Consider the following 25104-nt stretch of genomic DNA (forward strand, 5'->3'; position numbering starts at 1 on the left):
CCGCCGGTACCTTACAGACAAATCGGTTCTTACTCTTCAAGTTATTGAACGACAACCCGCTAGTTGGAATGTTAAACAATCTAGAAGATGATGCTTTTCAACAACTGATACTTAGAATGCAATACTAGGAACATCATAACAAATAACATACAACCGTTTCAGCTTACTTGCTAAAAAAAATTCAAGATATATTATCGGAAAGATTATTTTTAAACACGACAGGCAATAAACTTTCAGGTTCTCGTGTGCATCATTATGCATCCTCCATCCTCGAGGTGACCGAGATTAATGCGGAAGATGCAAAAAGAACATATGACAAGAGGCTTGCATCAGATGGTGGTGTGAGTAAGCAGTGCATGCAGGCACAGGTGTGTTTGTACACCGGTTTGCGTCATCAGTGATGAGGACTCACAATGCAGTTTCATGATACACAACGGTACTCCTTTTTAATGGTTTACTGTTAACACATGTTTTCGTGGTAGAAGAAACTGGAATTGAGTGAATGAGTGAGTGAGTTTGATTTACTGTCGCTTTGAGCAGTGTTTCAGATTTAACACGGCCTGTCGGCCACTTGTTGGAAGAGAACCTGTTATATTTTAACCACTTTGTAGGAACAACAAAACACACGCAATGTGCTGATAAACAAGGCGTTGGTTTGTTTGGATTTGTCTTTCGTTGCATTCAGATATATTTCAGCTATATGGCGGCGGTCTATAAATAACTGAGTCTGGTCCAGACAATCCAGTGATCAACAGCAACAGTATCAATCTACGCAACTGGGATACGATGACATGTGTCAACGAAGTCAGCGAGCCTGACCACCCGATTCGGCTTGTTGCCTTTTGCGATAAGCATGGGTTACTGAATATTAATTCTCACCCGGATCTTCACGGGTTTAGAATCAGGGACCAACCGGGATTCAGTCAAACGATCAAAGGTTTGTAGTGTATACAAGGGAGGCAACTCTGACCAGCGAAGAACAGCGCCGAGGGTGACTTGACATAGCGTTCCATACTTTGCGTACTCGTTAAGGTGTCTCGCTCACAGATATGTCTCAGAGTACAATTTACCGTAACATATGGCTTCCGGAACGTGAAACACTTTTAAACACTCGCTGATTTAATAATATCATGTTATCTGTTCACCCTGCATCATAGTGCATGGCTATGAAACCTTGTTCGATTTGCACTGAAATCGCGCTCTTTTCAGCCATTAGAAGTCTCGTTTATTCTGTCTGGACAGTCTTCTTATGCGCCTTCTGGACGTTATGCGATCCGAGTTTAGGAAATACATGTAGTCTAATCGGCAGTGAGAAAGACCACTGTAAATATTTTACGTTTGTGAAGCTACGGGTCTTTCAAATTCGTTGGTGTTCAGTGTAGCTATAAATCTTTCTAAATTGAAGCAGACAGGCCATTCTTAGTGTGGTCAGGCTACCTCCATCCCACATTACCATAATTGTAACCATCCCTATAACGGCAAACTGATGATGACTTTGTGAATAGGAACCGATCCTCCGGTTTATTTGTGACCAAATTGTCTCTCCCTGCCCCTTCCATGACGCCTTGAGGAATTGAACCGCTAGCGTCACGTTCGTTAACAGAATTACAAGATCCTCTGCGGCCGGGGTCAATATCTCACCGGGTCTAACCGTGCGTGGACAATGGCCAGACATACTCATGTCACTTACTGGACATACCCCTAAGGATCTGCATTCATGAGCCAGAACAGTTCCCTCAGGAAGTATGTTCCGATCATAGAAACGCTGGGGACTACATGACAAGGGCGGAAGAAGTTCCCTCACACGGTACTTTGCCCGAAGGTCTAGATTAATACACATGAACCGAGTCTGGTAGTAAGTCCGTTACGCCAAAAGATTGTTTATGTCTTATTTTCGTCGTTTTATTATTCCCGAGGAAAACACAGTTTAGTTCATTAAGAACTTTCGTAAATAGAATATTCATGAAATTAGTGAGGTGAGATTTTATAGGTGCCGACGAAATTACCCGCAGCGTGTATAAATATATGATACCATATTTGCTGTGAACAATGTGTTTCTGCAAAGGTCGTTTCATTAGATTACTGTGCGTGTAGAAATGACGCATAAATGCCATAAAAGGTAACATACAGTCTGTAAACTTAGTACTGAGTAGCAGAAACTGAAAACAAACTGAAAAACATGTCCCTCCTTGCTAGGTGAATAGGGAGCCGTCACAGAACACGTCATTCTGTAAATCTGATATTTAACTGACATACAGTCTCAACTTACATCCTTCCAACTGGGTTAATAAACACCACTTCTACGCGTCGGTTACATTGTGATGGATATGGCAAATTGAATGTAATTAGGGGTGTAACCTGAAGTCATATAGGGAAATTGTTATTTCATTAGACGTGTGTCGAGAGTTAACAACCTTTACAAATACCAAATACTGCTGACAATGCATTAATCAGATTGTACGGCTACTTCTTGTGACACATAATGAAGTCGAGTGGTTTTGTGACGGCGACAGTGTAATGCAGGTATGAAAATTTCACCACCCTAATAATCACACCAACCATAAAAGTTCGGGTTCCTCATTTAATGGGTACGAAGTACATCAGTCTAAAAGTTAGGGATCAAGACAATAATACGGTCTTTAAGAAATAGGTTTAACACTTATGCGCTTGGTTAGGAATCGAACCCGAGTCTTTAGCTGGTGAGCGCTTTAACCACTGGACTGCCCTACCTTCCTTTGACTGAGCAAGTAATTAGCAATATTCCAGCAGTATGGTGGAGGTACCAGAAATGGGCTTCACACATTTCACTCATGTGGGGAATCGAATTCTGGTCTTAAGTGTGACGAGTGGGTGCTTTAACCATTAGGCTTCCCCACCGCCCGCCTCCCTTAACACATGTGCTCCAAGACAACCTCTGATTGTAAGGTAAATATGAAACGTCACTGCTAGTGTGAAAACTGAATCCCACCTGGACGAACAATGTCCGTATTAATTATTAATCTTTTAGCGGCGGTCTAACATTATCCATCTGTTCTCTGTTCTTGAGAACATATACAAAACAAGTGAATGATAACAGCTTGATGGTGAACTAACCTCTGGGATGTAGACCCTGGGGTCAAGGTCGGTCACAGCAGGCCAAACGACCAGCTGCTGAATCTCCTGCACACGCTCATAGTTCCTCACCCATTTCATCTTGTCCTCCAGCTGTTCTGTAATCCAGAAACATCTCATCAGTTATCGTGTCAGACACATCGTCACAGGAACTAAAATTCATCACTGAGAGGTCAGTTTACAGTCGCCATCAAAGTGCAAGTGTGTGTGTTTTGTATGTGATTGTGGTTGAATTAGTGTTAAAACTCTGAGACTTGCAATGCATCACTTAGTGGGGATGTTCTCCCATACCGACTCCACGCTTAGTGTTGGAAATGAAATACTGTTAAACTAAACTTCCCATAAACAACGTCATGGGACACACACATCAACCTAATTCTGGCAAGTGAGGGATGGTTTAGGTAACTATTGCAACGGTTCATTATTTTGAAAGAGAACCTCCACAACTACCCACGGCGGAGGAAACACAAAGATCCTCTGTATATCAAACACGAATATTAACCGCCCGAGCAGTAAATTGGGGTTTTGATGTTTTGTAGGTGTCTGTGTTCCGTCAAGAGGTAATTTATTCGATGCTCATGATGTTGATCAATGGACTGCCAGGTCCAGATTACATTATTTACAGACCACCGACACATAGCTGAAATATTGTTGAATGCGGCGTCAAACAACAAACGAAGGCATAAACACTTCACATCGGCTCTATTCACCCAACATTATCAGGAATCTGTACTGGGACTAGTAGTCTGCCGCCGCCATAAATAGCCGGGATGTTACCTAGCTCGTGCGGCGTAAACACACAAACAAACGAATATTGCATATACATGTAAAACAAGCCAAAGTTACTTCTTATCAGCCCATCGCCAAATAGCCGATTCTCTCTAATTTATCAAGGTTACTATCTCCTCAACTGGGTTGTTCCCAAACCCTTTTGTTCGTGATTTCTCTTTAGTCTGTTTGCTGTCCCTGAACCACATAATTTCCCAACTGACAAGCCATCTCTTCAATGCTAAAGCCCAGTATTAAGGAAATGTAGATTTCTTCAGGTTCTCACTTTCTGGTCTCCCTGGAGCTCCGTTTCAATTTATATGGGTTTGTTACTACCAAAATTATATATTCAGAGACAGAGCGTTAGTCTAGATTTCACCAAGCGAGCGAGTTTGAAATAAGAGAATCTCTGTGCTGGATTGCTTTTTGCAACCTGAGTTGATTTACTGGTAACTGAAGCTTGACAACCATCTGTTATGATCTAAAATCAGCATTACTTTGGCCGCACTGTCACACGGTTTTTCTAAGGGGCATACGTCCTGTGTTAAACTGTTTTGAATGATACTCCTGCCGCCTTTACGTCATGGCGTCCCTCTCTTTCATCAACTCGGTAATGAAGCCAATTTGTAAATGACGAGACGTTCGTGACTAATATGTTAACCATTATAGCAGCGGTTCTTGGGGGTTTTGCAAGACAAACACAGACACGAACCAGCCGAGCTATCGGCTCATCACCAACAATTGCCAGGAACCAAGTCGGAAGAGTATTGGTTATCATTACGTCTCCTCCTATTCACAGTCCAGATTGTCTGGTATCAACGTAGACAGTGTCCGGATTAACGAGAGCGCAGTGTCAAGAGGAAGTCGCCCATGACCTTATTTAATCCCCTAATCTATAATGGCAATGTGACATAAATAACCTGGGTGTTCAGATTTAGTGCCTTAATTGGTTGATGGCATTCCATTGTTCCCCTGATGGGTGTTCATGATATCAGTCACTCGATTGTGATGATGGGGCGCTGTCTTATAGTTGAAATATTTGTGCTTGAGACGTTAACGCAGCATACACATAGAGGCACACACACAAAGACACACAGAGACACAGAGACACAGACGCAGACACACACAGACACAGACACACACACACGCATACGCCAGGAGTTCCAACACAATACTGAATCATACCCAACACAAAACACAGTTATTGTTAATGAGCCCGTGTAACAACTTCTGGGCTTCCTCTGCTGGTTGAAGCATCTCCCAAATCCAAACTGCGCTAAATAGCATTGTCAAATAGTTGCATTTGGTTCTCGAGTTTTTGCTTAAGCTGGTGGTAGCAGCTGAGTTGTCACTCGAACCAGACCTGTCATGGTTTTTTGCTCAAGTAGAATGGAATACACTGTTCAGGGAATGTGACAACCAATTATGCGAACATGAGTGGCTTTCAGTTTTGGAAGAAATGCAAAAAAGTAGACTTGTTATATCTTGCTGCAAACCTATCCCTGAATCGAAGCTGAACCGCTGCATGTACCCTTAACTGAATAAAACTGGACTAAATCGTGTTCCACTGGTCAAGATGGCTTCAAAAGTGACATTGACCATTAGTATGTTCGTAAGTGAATGTTTTTTGTGCCTGCATTTCAGGTAAACCGCACATACTGTTAGTTTCATGTGGAGTCCAAAGTGAGCGAGTTTGTATATTGTGTCAATACCACGGGGAGACTGTTGAATTCCATCATTTCAGGTACAACGTGGGGTGGCAGTATGTGTTTATGTCAGTGGGTTTTGACCTGGCTCTGTATGCGAGATGGACACACACGAGATGTAGTGAGAACAGTGTTGCATTGATGGTCAAATGAAAGTCTTTTGGAATCTGTTAAGCACAGAAAAATGTAATATTGCAAAACATATGTACTATTAATTAATTAATAATAATAATAATTAGTCTATTCTGATTGCACTGACAGTATGTTGATAGCGCAGACAATTAGTAATCCTACCAAAGATAACCCAGGCTGCCTTCTAGGCGCTTAAAGCTTATATATAGTCATATGACTTGTCCCACCGAGGCAAGTTTGAACAAACTCGCTTGCCTAAGGTAAATCATAGAAACTCAGGAGTCAACCTTGGTCATAAATGTGGGTATGACATTTTACAACTAAAAACCTAAATGCAACATATGTCATATTTGGGGTTGACATATGTTGCATTTGACCAGTTTCTAAACGGCATTGTGTAATCATAAAAAAACCTGCAGGCATTAGTAAACCTTTCAGTGACACAGTTGGCATAAAAATGACTGCATTTGTTTCAGTCTGTCAATTCCATTGATGCAGTTCCTTCCAATATTGCTGTGTTATTGCTTAAAGGTCGTGTCAAAACTGACTAATTGTCTCAGACAGCACAATCTAATTTATTTCAACTTACTTAATGAGGTTTCCACCTTCTCAAGCGATTCTGTCACCTGCTGCTTTTCAAGTTCGTCTGCTGTGTACTTCCGGATGTTATTGAGCAGAAGCGGAAGTTTGGTGCAATGCTGCATGGGAGCTACAAGAAGGTCAGAGAGCTGGAGACGGTTACAGCGTGCGTCTTGCTGACCCCACTGTAACACACAGAATCGTCACTGTAAGGTCATGCTGCGCAGTCTGATAATGCCATGGATCTGCAGCTCACTTTTGTCACATTGAAACGTAACGAATCTAGTCATAGCATAAGCTTCTGTCAGCAGTGATGTTCGAAAGTATTAACATCAATTCAAAAGAAGACATTTGATGCTCAGAGCTCATGAAATCTAGCTTTCGTGTGAGCTGAATGTCATTACACTTTTCATAATATGATAATAATTATGATAATGCTGGAAAATGAAACTCTGTTACAGATAATGATAAGACAGAATATCACATCGCTATCAAGCGCATGATGTACATTATTATCTCATAAGGTTAATGTCATATGGCTTATCACACTTGGTACCTATTTTCAGTTTAGGGAACAGAGGCAGTTTTCAACACACCTGCCTGAATTGATCACTTATGTCTCGTTGTCTGGCAAGACAGAAGTCCTCGAAGCTATAGGGGGTCAGCTACCTAACACGGCTACCCATTCAAGGACTCCCCGTGATCAACTTCTATTGATGGGCATGGGCTCAATATTTAAGACAACGCCGCCGTGGATGTGAGACAAATATTCTCTAATATTGGTTTTGGTCTTGTGTAGAATGATCATTCACATCCTAGAGCGATAATTTTAATGGTAAAATGATTAATATACATATTTCTCACCTGGCTCAAATACAAATCAGGAACATAATAAATAATACAGAATACGACTTTATAGATAACGACTTGTTGTTTATTAATTCAGTTGTTATCGATAAAGCTGCTTGTGTTATTATTGACCAACCAGCTTCTAGAATGCCAACCAAACAATTAGGAACATGATTAGTTGACAGACCACCAAAAGCTTTCACTTGACTTCAGCAAGTGAGCTAAAGTTGAATCAGGCGAGTCTGATGCAGAACATTAATATATCTGTTTCTTGTTATAAATGTCAGGTAGAGGAATCTTCAAATATCATCCCATGGTTGAACGCTTTTGTCATTACAGTTCTAAAATTTGAAAGGTCATGAAATACCAGTCGTCTGTCCTTTTTCATAATTAAAAGGAACATCGAAATCGTAACATAACTTTAGTAATTTGGAACTTCATACAATCAGCTTTTTACTGAAAACACATAATCACAGAAGCGTAGTACGCCTTTTTGAGGATTCCTGGTAGTTAAAGACTCAATGCAGACGTTGCTTCCAGCATAAGGCGACTTTGGGGATTGGGTGGTCAGTCTTGGGGAATTGGTTAACTGCATGTCATCCATTATTTACCACCTGAATTATGAAAATCACGAAGCATTGGTTACCTTCTCAAATTCAGCAAACTCAGCATTTTGCCGTAGTTTCTCCAGGTATGATAATGCATTTGTGTAGTTGAGACAATACGTGTGATAGACGGCGCCGTCTTTGGAGTGAGCAGAAAACTGTAAGAAAAGAATTATTACATAAATACGTCAGAATATTTACTAGTGTATTTACAATTGTATCCTATTTTACCCGCGAGGAATGTATACACGAGTCAATTCAAACCAAAGGCTGCTCCAGTGGTGGAAAGCAAAAGATATGATTTAATATGAACATAAAGATGAAGTACACCGTTTCAGTAACCAATATTCCTTCTTTCTGATACCATCAGTTCCGTTGGTAAATACCAAGGGTTAAATATGCAAATAAAGTTATAATGCTACGTTTCAGTTACTTATCTTGTGAATTTATCTTATACCCATGTCTTTATCTTATATGTATAGCTACTGACAGCTCGTCCTGATGCCCCCAGTAGCTATTTCCCTACTTCAGATGTGACCAACAAATTTATGGAAGCATTGTGCATGCTGTGCAAATTGGTTGAAAGAAAGGTTCAAACAGTTCCGCATCAAAGTATCATTATGCTAAGTATGTTTTAAAATCCAGCTAAGAATCCTGTGGGACACTACGATACTAACAAGCTGACTGGGTCGATAACAGAAAGGTTGTATCTATACTTATATTAATCTTACATCTTACAGCTGTTCCCATTCGCCACATAGCATTACGTGGGGTATTTGTGTTACATGTGATAATACTTTTTTAAACAAATATGGTTTTGTGCGAAAGCAAGGGTTGTGTTTTTTTCCAGGGGCACACAGCGAAAAGTATTTTTTCAACAAACATTTGAATTCTTTCACGCACACCCCTGCCATGCTTCACAAACACACGCATCGATTCTTGAAGGTGCATGAGAACCTTCGCACAAGCAAAATATTTGCCGCCATTAACAAATGACACCGACTCGATAATGTAACACAGAGAAGCGCTAAAAGCAGCTCATGTACAGCATCTGCAAATTAAACTGATCTGCATACATTTCAATACATGATCACATAAACCGACGACTTGCCTGTAATCTCAAGGCTACAGTCTGTTAACTGATCATCAAACGACTCGGTTTCCACAAACCCCTGACAGATCAATAGAGACAGAGATACAGATCGATATTTATTCCTCTCATGTGTGATTTTTAAGTGGCAGCTAATTTAAATCGGACTTGGAACCAAGCGTGAAGCGACGGAATGAGGGTCTGAACTCGATGGTCCCAACTTCTACATCGGAGAAGAAAGACGGAAAAGCTCTATGTATGGATGAAATCGATACGAAATACGATTCAAAACCTCCCGGATACTGTATCAGTGACCAGATGAAGATTAATTACATCGGATGTCACAGAGCGACGGTCAGCGCTGACACCTCGGGGCTACGTGGCCTGTGATCATTGCTTATACTCAGAGGATGGCGGTCATTCGTCCTGACCGTGACTCCTCCGTAATAGGGCTTATTCCAGGACCATGTCAGGAGAGGGTCAACACAGAAGGATTGATAGACCTCATCAATCACTACTTCAGGGTTTAACTAAGGACCACACTTTGGATTAGAGATCCGACCATAATATCACACAAACGTTCCAATATTTCTAGCGTACAGCTGTCGGCAATGGACTTTCATCTGGTTTTGAACTGGTGGAATATTTATGCTTAATTTGTATCGTAAGTTTGTTTTATATTTCTATTTGTTTGATGTTCAAAGCCACAATTTGCAATATTCCAGCTATGTTAACTGTATATAATAGAATCTGGACCAGACCATCCGGTGACTGATACCATGTGCAATCAGAAGTGCAACTGAGATATGAATAATATGAGTAAATTAATTCAGCAAGCCCGACAATCACATTCCGTTTCCGTCTCTCACGACAAGAATGAGTAATAGAGGTCAAAGTCTAACCCCGTCCTTGCAGTGAGTGAATGAGTATGACTTTAGGCCTCTTGTAGCAATATTCCGGCAACATCACGGCGGGGGAAACCAGAAATGGGCTGCACACATTGCACCCATGAGAGGACTCGAACCGTGGTCCTCGACGTAACGAGCCAACGCTGTAACCACCGCCCCTAACGCATAAGGGTAAGAACACCTTTAATCGTCTAGCTTATTGGAGACGTATGGAGACTGAGAGTGGAAGAGGAGGCAGAATGTCGTCCCGTTCGGCACTTGAATCAATATATCATGTAAATTACATTCAGGGTGCATTTGTCTGGGGACTGATGTGCATATACGAAACAGTTGAGAACACGCTAGTTTCAAAACACACGGTTTTACAGAACCATATAAACCGCTCGCCAGTTTAGAGAAGAAAAGTGCCCTACCTAATCGGCTAGATTTGCAACATAGCGCACATTTATGAGAAAATCGGTCACGTGAAAGACCATCGAGCAATGTTCCCAGATAACTACACCATATATTGAACTGGAAATAGTGGGCAAATAAAAATTTAATTGTGAAAGGGAGGTTATAAATGGGGTTTTAAGAGCTGGCTAAAGATTGATTAAGTAAACCGAGTTCCGTCCTGAGAAGTACTGATCCAAGTATTCATCATTCTTGCAACAGTCACTTCTAAGCTACCAAATCGTGTGCAAATGGGCTCTGGAAACACGACCAAATATTGACAGTTGGGCCCAATTTGATGGCCTTTAGGTCCCCGCTCAACGAACTGCTGCCATGCGCCCAAACCATGCCTCATTAATTACAGATTGGCAGCTGAGGACAAGTTTTTTCAGAACAGAACCATTTTTAGGTATTTGCATTGGTAAGCGACATGTCGTTGGACGTATTCAATGTTCGATAAGGTCTTTACGTTCAGCAAACCCAACCAATGAGATTGCACTCAGAGATTTGGTCTGTCTGCCATTTTTATCAGTTCCGAATACTGAGGCTCAGACCAAAAAACCGATAAAACAATTCCTATTGACATGTATTAGCTGTTTTCAAACCATTCTTTCTGGAAAGCCGATGTCATGATCTCAACCTTCCAGTAGCGTTTCCTCTAAGTGTATTCATTGGAAATAAAGAAAGTGTATACGTTCGACAGCTAGGACTTGACTCATAAAATGCTTCATTATTTTGGAAGACAATACCCAGTTTCCTCTCTATTTGCATTCCAAATTTCACTGTTGTCAATATCTTGACGAAGCTATTGGCTGCTTCAGATCAGAAACGTATCACAATGCATTTAAATGCACGGTTTAGCTGCACCTCGGAGTAAGCCCTTTGTGACGCTATCAATATTGCAGCATTTTAGAAGAGATAAGGTAAACGTGAAACTTTCAGATAGCATTTGGCAGGCATGACAGAATAACAACCTCCTGGCGAGGTTCGTGCTTGGCGAAAATAAACGACGCTGAAATGCTTCAATCGTAAACCGCACCGGAACCTGCCTTCACCACAACGATCTGTGTGATATGTCGGGTTTTGCTCGTAGTAAATATTCATTCAATTCTGAAACATCTGTTTTATTCTTTTAGACTCTGAACGAGGTCGTTCGTCAACCAATAAAAAGAAATAAGTTGGTTTTACACCTCATTTAGCAATGTTCCATTGTCACGGACAGGGACACCACAGATGGGCTTCACATTGTACCCATGTCGGGAACTGAACCTAGGTATTCAGTGTGACTAGCGAACGCTGTATCCACTAGGCTACCCCATCGTTCATAACAAGATGGCGGCACAACAACGGCATCATCAGCAACAAGGATAATCGTCATCATGAATTGAAGTATCACCGTGGGTAATATATAATATCACTTCCGCGAGGGGTATACAATTACAAAACAGCCAGATGTTAAACGTTACCGTTCTATCGTAGCGGGTATCCACTCATTGCTAGGTGAACAGTTTATCATTGTAGTGATATCCATACTTACTCTTTGGAACGCTTTGATGAGGACCTTTGTACGACCGAACTCCGTGCAGCTCATATCCTTAAGCAGCGCGGAAAGGAAATCTTTGCAGAATGTGTAACTCACCTGCAATGTCACAGATATCATGTAAAACGTCGTATTTTCAAACACATTATTGGACAAAACACGTACTGATTATACTGCGTGTATACCACCGTATTCTACTTACAGGTGACGCAGTTAACAACTTCATGCGTGATTTCTCTGCGTACAACTCTATGACAACGACCAGTTCTGTGTAGGTTTTGTGTTTAACAGACACGAGCCTTGAAAACGTGCAAACAATTTGAACGGATATATTTGTCTCAAGGCTGAGATCTGTTCGTGAAAGTCCCCGCACGATAACGACTCCAGCTAGTATGTTCTCTGACTATATACGATGTGGAGTGTTTATGCTTTCGTTTGTTATTTGACGCCGCATTCAGCAATATTTCAGCTATGTATCGGCGGTCTGTAAATAGTCGAGTCTGAACCAGACAATCAAGTGATAAATGGCATGCGCATCGATTTACTTAATTGGTAGACATGTGCCATCGAAGTCAGCGAGCCTGACCGCCCAATCCCGTTAACCCCTCTTGCGTTAAGCCTGGGTTACCGATACCTACATCTAACCAGGGGCTTTTCAGGTAGACAAGTAGAGGTTGCTGCAGGCCAGTTTTATCCCGAATACGATAGAGGTTATACGTACGTAGCAGAGTTCATCGAGGTTGCCGAAGATGTCTTGAGGCTCTGCGAACATGAGGAACCCCTCCACTTGTAATTTCTTCAGTGGCTCCATGAAACACTGGGATGGGAAGGAGATTACCGTTTTTTAATCTATATTTATCCATAAGGATTTGACAATTGATGGCTGTCTTTTATGTCGAACACTATTCAGCAACACCAGCTTTTTGTGTCTACTTTTACCGAGACAGTCGCGTACACTCTGTGTAGAAATACTTCAAAGGAGGCCTCAAGAATAGTGCTATAAAGCTCCTCAATAATTCAAAACAACATATCTGCTACCTGCTAATACTACAGTGATTCTTTACACCAATGGAATTCTCTAGGATATCTAATGTTCCTTTGCCTACTTTCGCTTACATATGTAATGCTCATTTCACCTACTTTTATTTACGTGTGTAATGTGCATTTGGCCTACTTTTACTTACATGTGTAATGCGACTTTCAAATACTTTCACTTATATGCGTAATGCGCCTTTGGCCTACTTTTACGTACATGTGTAATGCGACTTTCAAATACTTTCACTTAGTGTAATGCACCTTTCATCTACATGTCACTTACATGTGCAATGTCCCTTTGACCCACTTTCACTTATACGTGTAATGCCCCTTTCACTTTCTTTCAATTACACGTGCAACACACCTTTCGCCTACTTTCAGTTACATGTGCAACACCCCTTTCACCTACTTTCAGTTACATGTGCAACACCCCTTTCACATACTTTCACTTACATGTGTAATACCCATTTCACCTACTTTCACTTACATGTGCACTACCCCTTTCACCTACTTTCACTTACATGTGCAACACCCCTTTCACATACTTTCACTTACATATGTAATACTCTGTCCTACTTTCACTTACATGTTTTAGTACCATGAGATGATCAATGAGGAAGACGCACTCGCTCTTGAAGAGTTCCCACACTGCTTCCCGCCTCTTCCGCTCAGTCTCAGACAAGCTGGTGCATTCCTGCTGCTTGTCTGAGCTCGCGATCAAATCGGACCAGTGTAAGTTCTGAAAAAATACATTGAAGTTATTGTTTTGTACAGAATGAAACTGCAAGAGACGCATGCACACGTACATGCACACAAACACCAACTGCTTCTGCTGCTACGTGTATAAAATGTTTGAAATAACGTGTTTGTGAAAATTAATCTTATTAAGTTCTGTGATCAGCTTATATGGCGCGATCGATTTCAAGGCCAATACGCTTATAGAGCGAGCAAGGGCGTTGGTTTAATACCATTATGAAACGTTTTAAAGTAAAGTAATGAAGTTATTGCTTCCAGCAAATTAAGGATCAAAATCAGGAAATCTGGTACAAAACCCTAGTTATCGGATCCTGGCAACACGTGAACCACAGGTATGCCCTTCTACACCTCCTGTTACCATCAGTGTCATCATCACTCCATATCCATATCATTCACAGATTACGACATATTTTGTATGATATTTAACTTATTGTCCTACTAATCCACACAGAAATCATTATCAGACAGGTGATCAATCTGGAAATAACACCCGTGTACCCCGCCACGAATATCCGCGGATTACGATTTCGAATTCAAAACGATCTTTTTCAAGTGCTGGACGTCAACAAACGACGGGCAACGAAGTCCCGAGGACGACACTCTCATAAACATAAGGTTCACATTGGACAAAACACTGTTGTCGTTATGTGATATTACTTGGAAAATGTTTCGTGTATGAGAGCTTTAAAGCTATTTCGGAATAGCAGTGATAAGAAATGTTTTATGATGGGAATTTTTTGGTATGATTGGAACATTTCCTCAGCAACATTCCCAGATCACAATGTAGCTCACAACTCGCTGGCAGTTGGGCTCAAAGCTATTCCAGGAATCTTCAACATGGAGATACACCTGCTGCCTAGGTAACGCGTCGCAGGTTGTAACAGCCTTTTGTTTGAGGAAGTAATGCCATCCGAATTTGCCATGCACCTAGGCAACTAGTGCTTGTCAGCATCAAAAACGGTTTATTATGATTATCATTCTTTATGATGTGGAAGATAAAAACATGTAGCGTAAACATATCAGAGGTTGTTCAGAAGTGGAAAACTGAGTCGATTGGTTTAAGGTCGCGTTGAACAGTGATGTGATGGCGATTCAGCTTGATGTGGGAGGCAAGCCCAAAGTGACACAGGTATAGAATTGAATACCCTGGGGTGAGTGACTTTAGTTTTACGCCGCACTTATCAATATTCCTAGCTATATGGCGGCAATCAGTAAACATTAGGGTGTGGGTCGTCCTGTGATCAACAGCATGAACATCTATCTACACAATGGGATACGATGACATGTGTCAACCAACTCAGCGAGCCTCACGCCCAAAAACAGTGAGTCGCCTCTTACGACAATCATGGGTTGCTGAATATAAATTCTAACTCGAATCTTCATCGGACTGAATGTCCTGGAAATATAATCCGGAAACCATCATTATGAAAATAAACTTCCGTTAACGTAATAGGCTAGATCGTTAACAACATCCGTCAAGCTCTCATGCAAAAATTGACAAAATTAGTTATGAAATCGACCCCTGATGGTATCTCTGAAAATATCTGATGCATTCCAAGCCAGGAAGAAAAAACGAAATGAATTGTCGTGTCTTGTCACATGTCAATACGAAGCAATCAGATAGAACAAAAACCCAATACAAAAAGGATGTACATGCTTGACAGCTGGCATTTTACTCCCTCGCAAAAGTCTCATTTGTCTCCCCAATCAAACAATAAAACCGTTTTCACTAATGAACCAAGACGTTACCATGGAAATATCAACGACAATCACAATACCATAGAGCTGCAACACCAGGTAAAACCATGATAATGTGACAATTAGGCTGTCTATCCTAAGCAGAGGTCTATTAACGTTCGGGTTTGATTCTGCGGATGTGACGTATAGGCCACAATATATCACACTCCAAAGAAAGTTACTGCACAATCAGAAATCTAGTTTTATTCATGAGCGCAAACCAAACTGGATTGTCCCTTTCACCAAATATTCTTATCCTCCCATCTAGTCATGAATCGTTATTGGTATGTCATTTTGGAGAAGATAAATATCCACGTCACCAAACAGGTAATCAATACAGTCGCCTCGCACCATGCTTGTGTGTGTATGTGTCTAATTAAGTAAACTGCCCCATCCTATTCACCGCCAGCTGAAGAGTGGTACAAACCGTAGGACACCCACAGATTACTGCCCACAATCGAAGGCAATCACACTTTGGCCCCAGCTAGGTGCAACGTCCGTGCACCCCCGGGGGACAAGACATAAAGTGGCTCCAGTAATCACATACGAATCCTGGCATTATCCTCTTACAGTTTTATTGCTGGTTTCAGTGCATGCTTTCTACCTTTCCTCGTCCCACGAATTCCTGTCTGGGCAGATGGTGCCAGATTGGCGAGGCAAGGTGTTACATTGGTGACACCATATTGCGTGACGACGGGGCATGGAGTTACTATTTTATATATATCCCGATGTTACATGTTACTGTGTGACAAGAAGCTGTCACGTAATGTGTCACATCCCGATATTATATGTTACTGTGTGATAACAAACTGTCACGCAATGTGTGATGTCCGGATATTATATGTTACCGTGTGATAACAAACGTAATGTGTGATACTCGGTGTGTATTGGGAGATAACACACTATCAATGATGTATCCTGGTGATACACGCTACTATGTGTTATCTCTATATCACATGTTACAATGTGATAACAATCTATCACGTGATGGTGTTTGAAATCCAAATATTACATGTTACTGTATGACCATAAGCTGTCACGTGATGAGTGATCACATGTTACTGTGACAGTACCCAGAGAAACTATGTCGTTTGTCGAATGATACTGCAACACCAGGTTGTTAAACCATGCTCCAGTAGCAATCATTGTAACACAACACTCTATATGACATCACAATGGCGAAACTAATTCCTCACTGTGAAGAAAAAAATCCATAAACCTAACCTCGTGTTTGCAGCAGCATTTCGCTCTTCCCAAATCAGGTCACACTCTCTGAATAAGTATGTGTTCTCTGTCCATATTGGCATAGATGAACCAGCTTTTGTATCCAACTGGGAGCTAATGGATTGAACTCTAGACGAGATAGTCAAGAGCAAATATTCCTAAACAGAACAATGATTGGCACAGAGAGACATGGGCATCCTCTTTCAATATGACTCGTGTGCCATAGGTTTTCCCTTGCGCACCCTCGAGACAGGATGGTGCCGGATCAGTGAAAATATCAAGATGAGGTTCTCCCCTCAGCATGGAGGAGGCATAAGGGCTTATACGCCTGGGGGACGTGATGATGTGGAACCTGGTTGTTTGTCAGTATTTTCAGTTACTACTGGGGACAAGAACTCCATCAAATACCAGCAAACTGTCCAGCAAAGTGAAACGTGTGTAGCTATTGAGGAAACATTACTTTGCCACATAGGATCGTTTGTAAAATATACAGTTATGTCTGCTAACATGATACATAGCATCCATGAGGTATTCGAAACTTTTGTGAGGGGTACTGAAATCAGGAAAAATTCGAGAACTTATTAATAACATTAAATAGATTCATAATCCGTCAGATGGACAATGGACTTTTAGGTATGTCCTTTTCAAAAGCTGACATGAATGTTTCAGCCATACCCTAAGCTTGATTCTGATTGGTTGGAAAGGATCCGTTTTCCTCATTCAAATTCATACATACAAACATCTTTTAACATCAGAACTACATTTATAACACCAGCGCATAACACGGAAGACCAGGATCCGATTCCCCATGTGCATATGGGTACAATATGTGAAGGGCGTTTCTGATGTCCTCCGCGGTGATATTGCTGGGATATTGCTCAGAGCGGCATATAACAATACTCATCTTTAAACATCTCGAAAGTCACAGGCTGTTTTAACCAGCCTGGAGCTACAGTCAGTGGACAAGTGGTCAGTTCAATCATGATGACTGAAAGGGTGGAAAGCTAGCTGCCAGTATAAAATGAGCACATGTCCATACTCCAAAAAGACCAGGAACGTGATATTATATCAAATTTAATTCCATACAAGTGAAAGTATGAATATTGTCATGATCGGTATGGTGGCAGCACCCTGGTGGAAACACAACAGAAATGAAAAAGCGCATTGTAGCCATACAGTGGAAACTGTCTAAACTGGCAGTCACTGGGTCTGAAGAAATAATCCAGTTTAGACAATGTCTCGGATTATGGAGCTGATGATATATGTACAAGCCATGGGTTAGACCGAGATTATATGCTGGTGTTGGCAACTGGCCGGATTGAACAGATGCCAGTTTTGACAGCTTCTACTGTCTTTGAAATCGAACGAGTGAATGCTATAACCACTAGACTGCCCTCTACAGGCACACAGGAGTAATGGAAGGATGAGTTAGAGAGATGGTGCTTTATGGGCGTGATAGCTTCCATAATTTTCCATCTTCACACAGCAATGCATTCGTTTCCACAGAACTGACCTGTGTCAAAAATGATTTACCACCTCCGTCCAGAGATTATACGAAGTTGATCGCGGCCAAACAGAGTTCCATATTTTGATGAGATTACCAGTTAGATTTCATCTACTTCCGGAAATTAATTCCAAATTCACCCTTGATTCAGTAGGTAAGGAATATTATACTATCGTAAATCAGGTTACAATTATTGGAAATTAGATTCGTATCGAAGATCACCCATTCGATTCCTACGAAACCCTCCTGTAGAAGCATCGATGCAGACATTAATCCCCGTTTAGTGATAACGACCAATCGATACCTGATCATCCTGACAAATGGGAGAGAGTTTTGCCAGGAGGCCAGTCACGTCCTTCGACAGACGAGGGAAATACCGAACCTGATTTTGCCTCCTCATCCGCCTTCTTAAAAGGTTCATGGTCATGTCGTTGAAATTGGGTTTTCACTAGACTAACCCATCAAACCAGGCGTCTGTTTAACACGGTAGGTAAACGGAGGGCTGCAATGGTTTATGTCGAACGCCTCATGTAGAAGATCTTGTGTGGTCATGTAGAGCAACATGACGCATAAATCTTACGTGATGGTTGTTTTGAATTCAATCAATATAAAAGTGAAATGCATTCTGAAGGCTTGGATTGCATCGATAGGAGAACAGCCTTTATCCTCAGACCCTATGATGTCCATTCAACCGGATATTCATTCAGAGAGCAATTAAAGTGGGCCTCTTTCAGTGAAGGATGCGATAACGATCGTCCTTTATAAACACTTTGACACCTGGATTCAGTGTTCGATATTCAGTCGGTATTTCATGGTGCCATATTTTACTTGTTGTTGAGAGGTCGAAAAAATGATTGCCATTCGATATACTAGCTAGAAACACTACGCCCAGGAAGATAGTTAGCTGTTTGAGCTTCACTAGTGTATGGCTATTAGTTTCCAGTCCAGTGTGTTTTCCATGTTTATCACTGTTTGGCATTTGGCAATATGGCGTAGGTTGTACAATGGAGTGTGACATTTAGTCCAAGAAACTGAACTTAAGAAATTCAGCAATTACATTTTTGTTATCACCGCTATTTGCCTTCGCTACATTCAGAAGAATTCAGCAAGTACACTTTTGTTATCACCGCTATTTGCCTTCGTTGCCTTCAGAAGAATTCAGCAATTACATGTTTGTTATCACCGCTATTTGCCTTCGTTACGTTCAGAGGAATTCAGCAATTACATGTTTGTTATCATCGCTATTTGCCTTCGTTACCTTCAGAAGAATTCAGCAATTACATGTTTGTTATCACCGCTATTTGCCTTCGTTACGTTCAGGGGAATTCAGCAATTACATGTTTGTTATCACCGCTATTTGCCTTCGTTACCTTCAGAAGAATTCAGCAATTACATGTTTGTTATCATCGCTATTTGCCTTCGTTACATTCAGAAGAATTCAGCAATTACATGTTTGTTATCACCGCTATTTGCCTTCGTTACAATGAGAATCTGAATTTGAATAATGACGTCTTCAGGTCAAAAGTGAACGATTTTTAACGCCTCTTTGACCAAATAATCCAGATCCTTCCTGTCACAAAAAACTGTATCCATTCAGGGATCGAACCCTTCTGATGTCAGACGGGCGAACACACTATCAACGGACAAGCTATGTGTGATTAAGTCTAAACAACCTAAACAGAAATGTTTTCTCTGGGGTGATAAGAGAACCCAACTCTGTTTATTGCGGATAAAATACAATACGATTCATAGTTCGGGTGTCCAGAATAGCGGAGTCCGGACTAACAAGGTTGCACTGGTCATGTTTAAGGAATTTATGGAAGTACTAACGCTTTAAAGTCATCACGTCATAACACTTGATGCATTTACCTGTTAATATAGACTTGCACAAGTCTCTAATTTCGAAAAAAATAATAAATAACAAACAGGGGTCCTCCACCATTCAAGACTTGCCTCTTCGAAGAATAAAATTATTATACATCAACAGGCTCCAGTACAGCCTTAGAGCAAGGCTAATGTTAAATGTAGTGCAAAGATCAGGGTTAGGACCACCCATCAACAGGTGACTAACGAGATCAGGTGGTCAGACTAGCTAACTTATATAATCACAATCAAATTGATTAATATTCATGATATCAGTCACTGTTTTTTCTGATCAAGACCAATTCTTTTGTGAAAATCCCAGCTTGATGTTAGGAAGAAGTAGTTTCTCTGGCCGAGAGGACACTGAGTGAATAACTTTAGTTTTACGCCGCTTTTTAGCAATATTCCAGCAATATCACGGCGGAGGGAACCAGAAAACGGGCTTCACACATTGTACCCATGTGGGAAATCGAACCCAGGGCTTCGGCGTGACGAGCGAACGAAGTCTCGGGCTTAACAGCGTAGGATATATGGAATGTCACATTTCACGTATAAACGTGGGGGATCGCATCCTAGAACGTCAGTGTCAGAGAAGCGAGTACATTCACACAACGCTATCAGAGCTGAATAAACTCCATAACGAGAACAGCAACCTTTAAGATGTTGCCAATCCTCCGCCAACAACCAACACACACGCGTAGTCTGTGTCTCCCACGTGTGTTCGTAAATCTTTGAATCATTCATTCAGTGCCTCTTCACTGATATTATGACGACTTATAACAACTGGTTGTTTGTTTGATTTTTTTTGTAAGACGACCTATGACTAACGCTAGATTCAGTTGAACAGACATGATGTATATGAGGAGGGCGTTTATGAGACGTAGGATTTGTGTTGTTGTTGTCGTGGCAGTTGTTGATTGTGTTGGGGTCGTTGACGTGGTAGTTGTTGTGTTGTAGTTGACGTGGTAGTTGTTGATTGTGTTGGGGTCGTTGACGTGGTAGTTGTTGACTGTATTGGCGTCGATGACGTGTAGTTGTTGATTGCATTGGTGTCGTTGACGTTAGTTGTTGACTGTGTTGGTGTCGTCGATGTGTAGTTGTTGATTGTGTAGGTGTTGACGTGGTAGTTGTTAATTGTGTTGAAGTCGTTGAAGCGTTAGTTGTTGATTGTGTTGGTGTCGTTGAAGTGGTAGTTGTTGACTGTCTTTGTGTCGGTGATGTGTAGTTGTTGATTGTGTTGGTGTCGTTGACGTGGTAGTTGCTGATTGTGTTGGTGTCGGTGATGTTGTGTTAGTTGTTGATTGTGTTGGTGTCGTTGTTGATTGTGTTGGTGTCGTTGACGTTGTGTTAGTTGTTGATTGTGTTGGTGTCGTTGACGTGGTAGTTGCTGATTGTGTTGGTGTCGGTGATGTTGTGCTAGTTGTTGATTGTGTTGGTGTCGTTGTTGATTGTGTTGGTGTCGTTGTTGATTGTGTTGGGGTCGTTGACGTTGTTAGTTGTTGATTGTGTTGGTGTCGTTGACGCGGTAGTTGTTGATTGTGTTGGTATCGTTGATGTGTAGTTGTTGATTGTGTTGGTGTCGCTGACGTGGTAGTTTATAGTTAAAACACTGCTTATATAGCAAACCGAACATTAAATGCTGCTGCTTTTATCAAAGCAAACTGTTAAGTACATTGTCATTGGCATTACCGAGACTTCGCATCTACACGTGACCATACTGTGTTATCGCATGGCGCGATAATTACTGGCGTACATAAAACTATGTTTGTCACTACGGTTATCACTGACATTTCCCAAAGGTCCTCATCATCACGACACGGCATTTAGTGGCCATTTGGTAAGTAATGCAGACATCACGGTCTATCGAATGGTGTCCTACTAACATTAATATCTGGGATATTAATATCATCCCGAATGATCACTTTATGACAGGCCCCATATCAGCAAATTAATTACTACAAAGTGAGTTTCTTGAGTTAATTTATAACAATATTTCTTCTTTTTATAAGGGTCTCTGTCTGAAGATACTGCAAGACAGTCATGTTTTTTTCCAACCTTGAGGATGCTACCAATATAAAAGGAACGACCAATATAAAAGGTCCTGATACGGGATGATCACACAGCTTGTTAGCAAACCTGACCATTTTCACACAAATTAAATACTTTTAAAAGGTTCTTGAAGGAAGAGGGATGGGCATCCGCGTTTTCTATCATATCTAAATTGATTTTGTGATAATAGAAAAACACTCAAAACTCTTTCCTCTTTCGGGTTTAAAGCGGAACTATTTAAACAGGCTAAAGAGTAGATCCGCAAATACAGCCTCTCCAGACTATATAGTGTACCAATCGGTTCCCCAACCACATCAAAAGAATGATCTGAGACGGTTCTTGAGAACTTTGAAAGATTGACTATTCTACAGCGTCTTTCGGTTCAGGTTTGACATGGGTCTAGTTGATGCTTTTATATTCGTTACATGTCAGTCTCCTGTAAATGAGATGGTTAAATGTGTAGAATGTTCTTGTCAATATGGAACAGGAACGGGAACAATTACATGCTGCAGGCGGATATGTAGTGTGTCTGATTATGATTCAAGCACTGTCATCAGCCCTGACCTAGCCGTCCGTGCAGACAGACAAAGCTAGTTTTTTTGTCTTCTTTAAATCGGATTTCTTTGTGGAATTGCAATGTCTTATCCTTCAAAATCATGCCATTGCCTTGATATCGGAACTCTAGAACGGATCGTTACGGGCAAGGAATTTGAACGCGACGCTATTCAAATATGCTGTTGGCTTGAACGTGGCCTTGGCTAAGAACCGCGGCCCCTCCAATTAGATGTGACGATGAGTTGGTACAGTGGTTTACATGGAAACATTGTCTTCTCCCACGGATATAAATCAACAGCTCACAGTGTTTACCACATGAAGAACTTGAATAAAAGACCCCAGGAGAATTAGGTGTAATGTTTCGAAATATCAATTTTTTCCGCATTGTTGATGACCCTATGACTCTCGCTAGACCGGGTAGTGATGAAGTTGTCCGAATAAAGCTTTCGAAGGGTTTACAGACTGATAGTCTCCCCAAGACGTCCGTTTTAAACATCTTTCGAGATGTTGAAATTTGTACTGCACTGAAATAAATACATGAGAGGGGTTTACGCCGCTTTCAGCAATAGTTCAGCAATATCAAGGACGTATGGGTGGATGGGTGGGTTAACGGGGACACCAGTACTCATGCGGGGAATCAAACCCGTGTCTTCCTCACTAGGTCAATCACCCGCCCCTTGAAATATAACGGGTATCGCATTATACTGTTATACAATGCACTAGACAGCATGGCATTCCGATACACTCGGTGACAGCCGCTTGATTTGAATTTTGGTCAATACACAACTAAATATCAACCTTGGAAAGTAGTGCGTAATTAGAGGATGTGGATTGATGAAAGCATGTGTTCAGTGAACTCTGGATATCGATGGCCCTAGTTACAGAGAGTGCAGGGTCTGGATATATATATAGAGAGAGACAGAGAGAGATATATACTTACTTTGTATGCCGCTAAGTGGTTATCTTTGAATTCGGACGGTTTGATCTTGCTGAGAAGCTCCCCGAGTTGAGATAATGATTCTTTACTCCGGGTTTTCATCTGCAACAAATGTGCAACAATTACACACGGACCATGCTCTAGTTTGATATAATAAGCCAATCGAAGAGTCATTAAACTTTGTCCAGGAGGCGCTTTGGCGATGACGACAATACCGGTCAATTGATTGTACACGTAAATCAGTACGTTGTATTTTTACGCTGCACTAAGGTAATATTATAGCTAGATGACAGCGGTCTGTATATAATCACGTCTGGGACAGACAATCAAGTGATTGACATCATGAATGTCGACCTATACAAACGGGATACAGTGACATGTGTTAACCATGCCTGGCCACCCGACGCCGTCACCTCAGTTCTACGAGAGGCATGGGTTGATGAAAACAATTAATAACTAGGAGTGTATGATTACTGTTACTGATTACTGTGAAGTACCAGCAATAGTGTCGATAATGTCAAATTCGTAAAAGAACGCAGCATTCACCATCTTTGAGTACACAGAGGTCATCTACCTCCCGGGATCATTGCTCAAGATGTTGTCTGTGCAAGAAAACGAATCGTGCCTCTAACACTTATACGTAGCAAGCATAGATATGAAGGAATTACGAACTAGGAGCTATTCAACATAACTATATCTTAAACCATAGAGGGGCGGTGGGGTAGCCTCATGGTTAAAGCGTTCGCTCGTCCCGCCGAAGGCCCGGGTTCGATTCCCCACATGGGTACAATGTGTGAAGCCCATTTTCTGGTGTCCCTCGCCGTCATATTGCTGTAATATTGCTAAAAAGCGGCGTAAAACTAACCTCACTCACTTAAACCGTAGATGCTACAAGGAATGATAACAATTATAACGGCTGGGTAGAGCGTCATGTGGTATGTTTTAAACCAATAATTATATTGAACAACACAACAAACGCAACTCTGGCTTTTTGTCAAGCTTATATGTAAAAGACGTAAACATGATCGCTTACCTTTGTGAGATTTAATTTTTTCGGAGACTGCGTTTGTTTTGCTGTTCAGTATAATATGGAAATACATGAAACAAGACAATATTTGCGATGAGTCTAAAACAACACCAGACGTATTTCGGAAACAACCACTACAAAAATACCTAATAAGGTGCATGATAACTACGGTACATGATAACAACTTACCAATTTTAATAATGAAAAAGGTTGGCGCCCCTTCCGGGAGTCACGTGCATCTGTGAAGAAAAACGTAATATATTTTGCTTTGGCATTATTTGTTTATGAACATTAAAAGCAAGTAAAATGTCTCGAATTAACTACTGAAACAGATTCCCATGGGTGTACAAGGCAAAATGCCATGAAAAACATATGAATGGATAACTGAAAATCATTAAACACCAGGTGTTCACATTCCGCTGAGACTAACAGAGCATTACAACACAACTAGATAAACGCGTCCAACCTGTACCGATACATTGTTTTATGGTGTTTTAAGTGCCAGAAGGTAACCACCGTCACGAAGACACACAGAGCGGGTATTAAATTTGCCTCTGTTATTTTCACACAGGGAAATTTGACATTTCCAAAAGCCCCGTTCATGGAAAAGTGCATTTTTAATCGGAATCTTGACTGAAGAACGCGTTTGATGGCTCATTCAGAGCCTTGCACACTGGTATTACGAAAATAACTGTCC

At 41.2% G+C, this 25104-nt stretch overlaps 1 protein-coding gene across 1 annotated transcript in view; it reads right to left on the reverse strand.

Moving 5' to 3' along the window:
* LOC137295787 (rho guanine nucleotide exchange factor 12-like) overlaps positions 1 to 25104 on the reverse strand; it is a 172775-nt gene that overhangs the window by 10520 nt on the left and 137151 nt on the right. The window contains exons 8-15 of the mRNA XM_067827330.1: positions 24597 to 24646; positions 23384 to 23482; positions 13342 to 13494; positions 12442 to 12537; positions 11718 to 11819; positions 7792 to 7908; positions 6307 to 6481; positions 3094 to 3209 (exon numbers count right to left, since the gene is read on the reverse strand). Of these exons, the coding sequence (XP_067683431.1) occupies positions 3094 to 3209; positions 6307 to 6481; positions 7792 to 7908; positions 11718 to 11819; positions 12442 to 12537; positions 13342 to 13494; positions 23384 to 23482; positions 24597 to 24646 (908 nt within the window). The remainder of the gene's footprint in view (positions 1 to 3093; positions 3210 to 6306; positions 6482 to 7791; positions 7909 to 11717; positions 11820 to 12441; positions 12538 to 13341; positions 13495 to 23383; positions 23483 to 24596; positions 24647 to 25104) is intronic.

The sequence above is a fragment of the Haliotis asinina genome, chromosome 9, assembly GCF_037392515.1.
Source record: "Haliotis asinina isolate JCU_RB_2024 chromosome 9, JCU_Hal_asi_v2, whole genome shotgun sequence".
Taxonomy (NCBI): Eukaryota; Metazoa; Mollusca; class Gastropoda; order Lepetellida; family Haliotidae; genus Haliotis; species Haliotis asinina.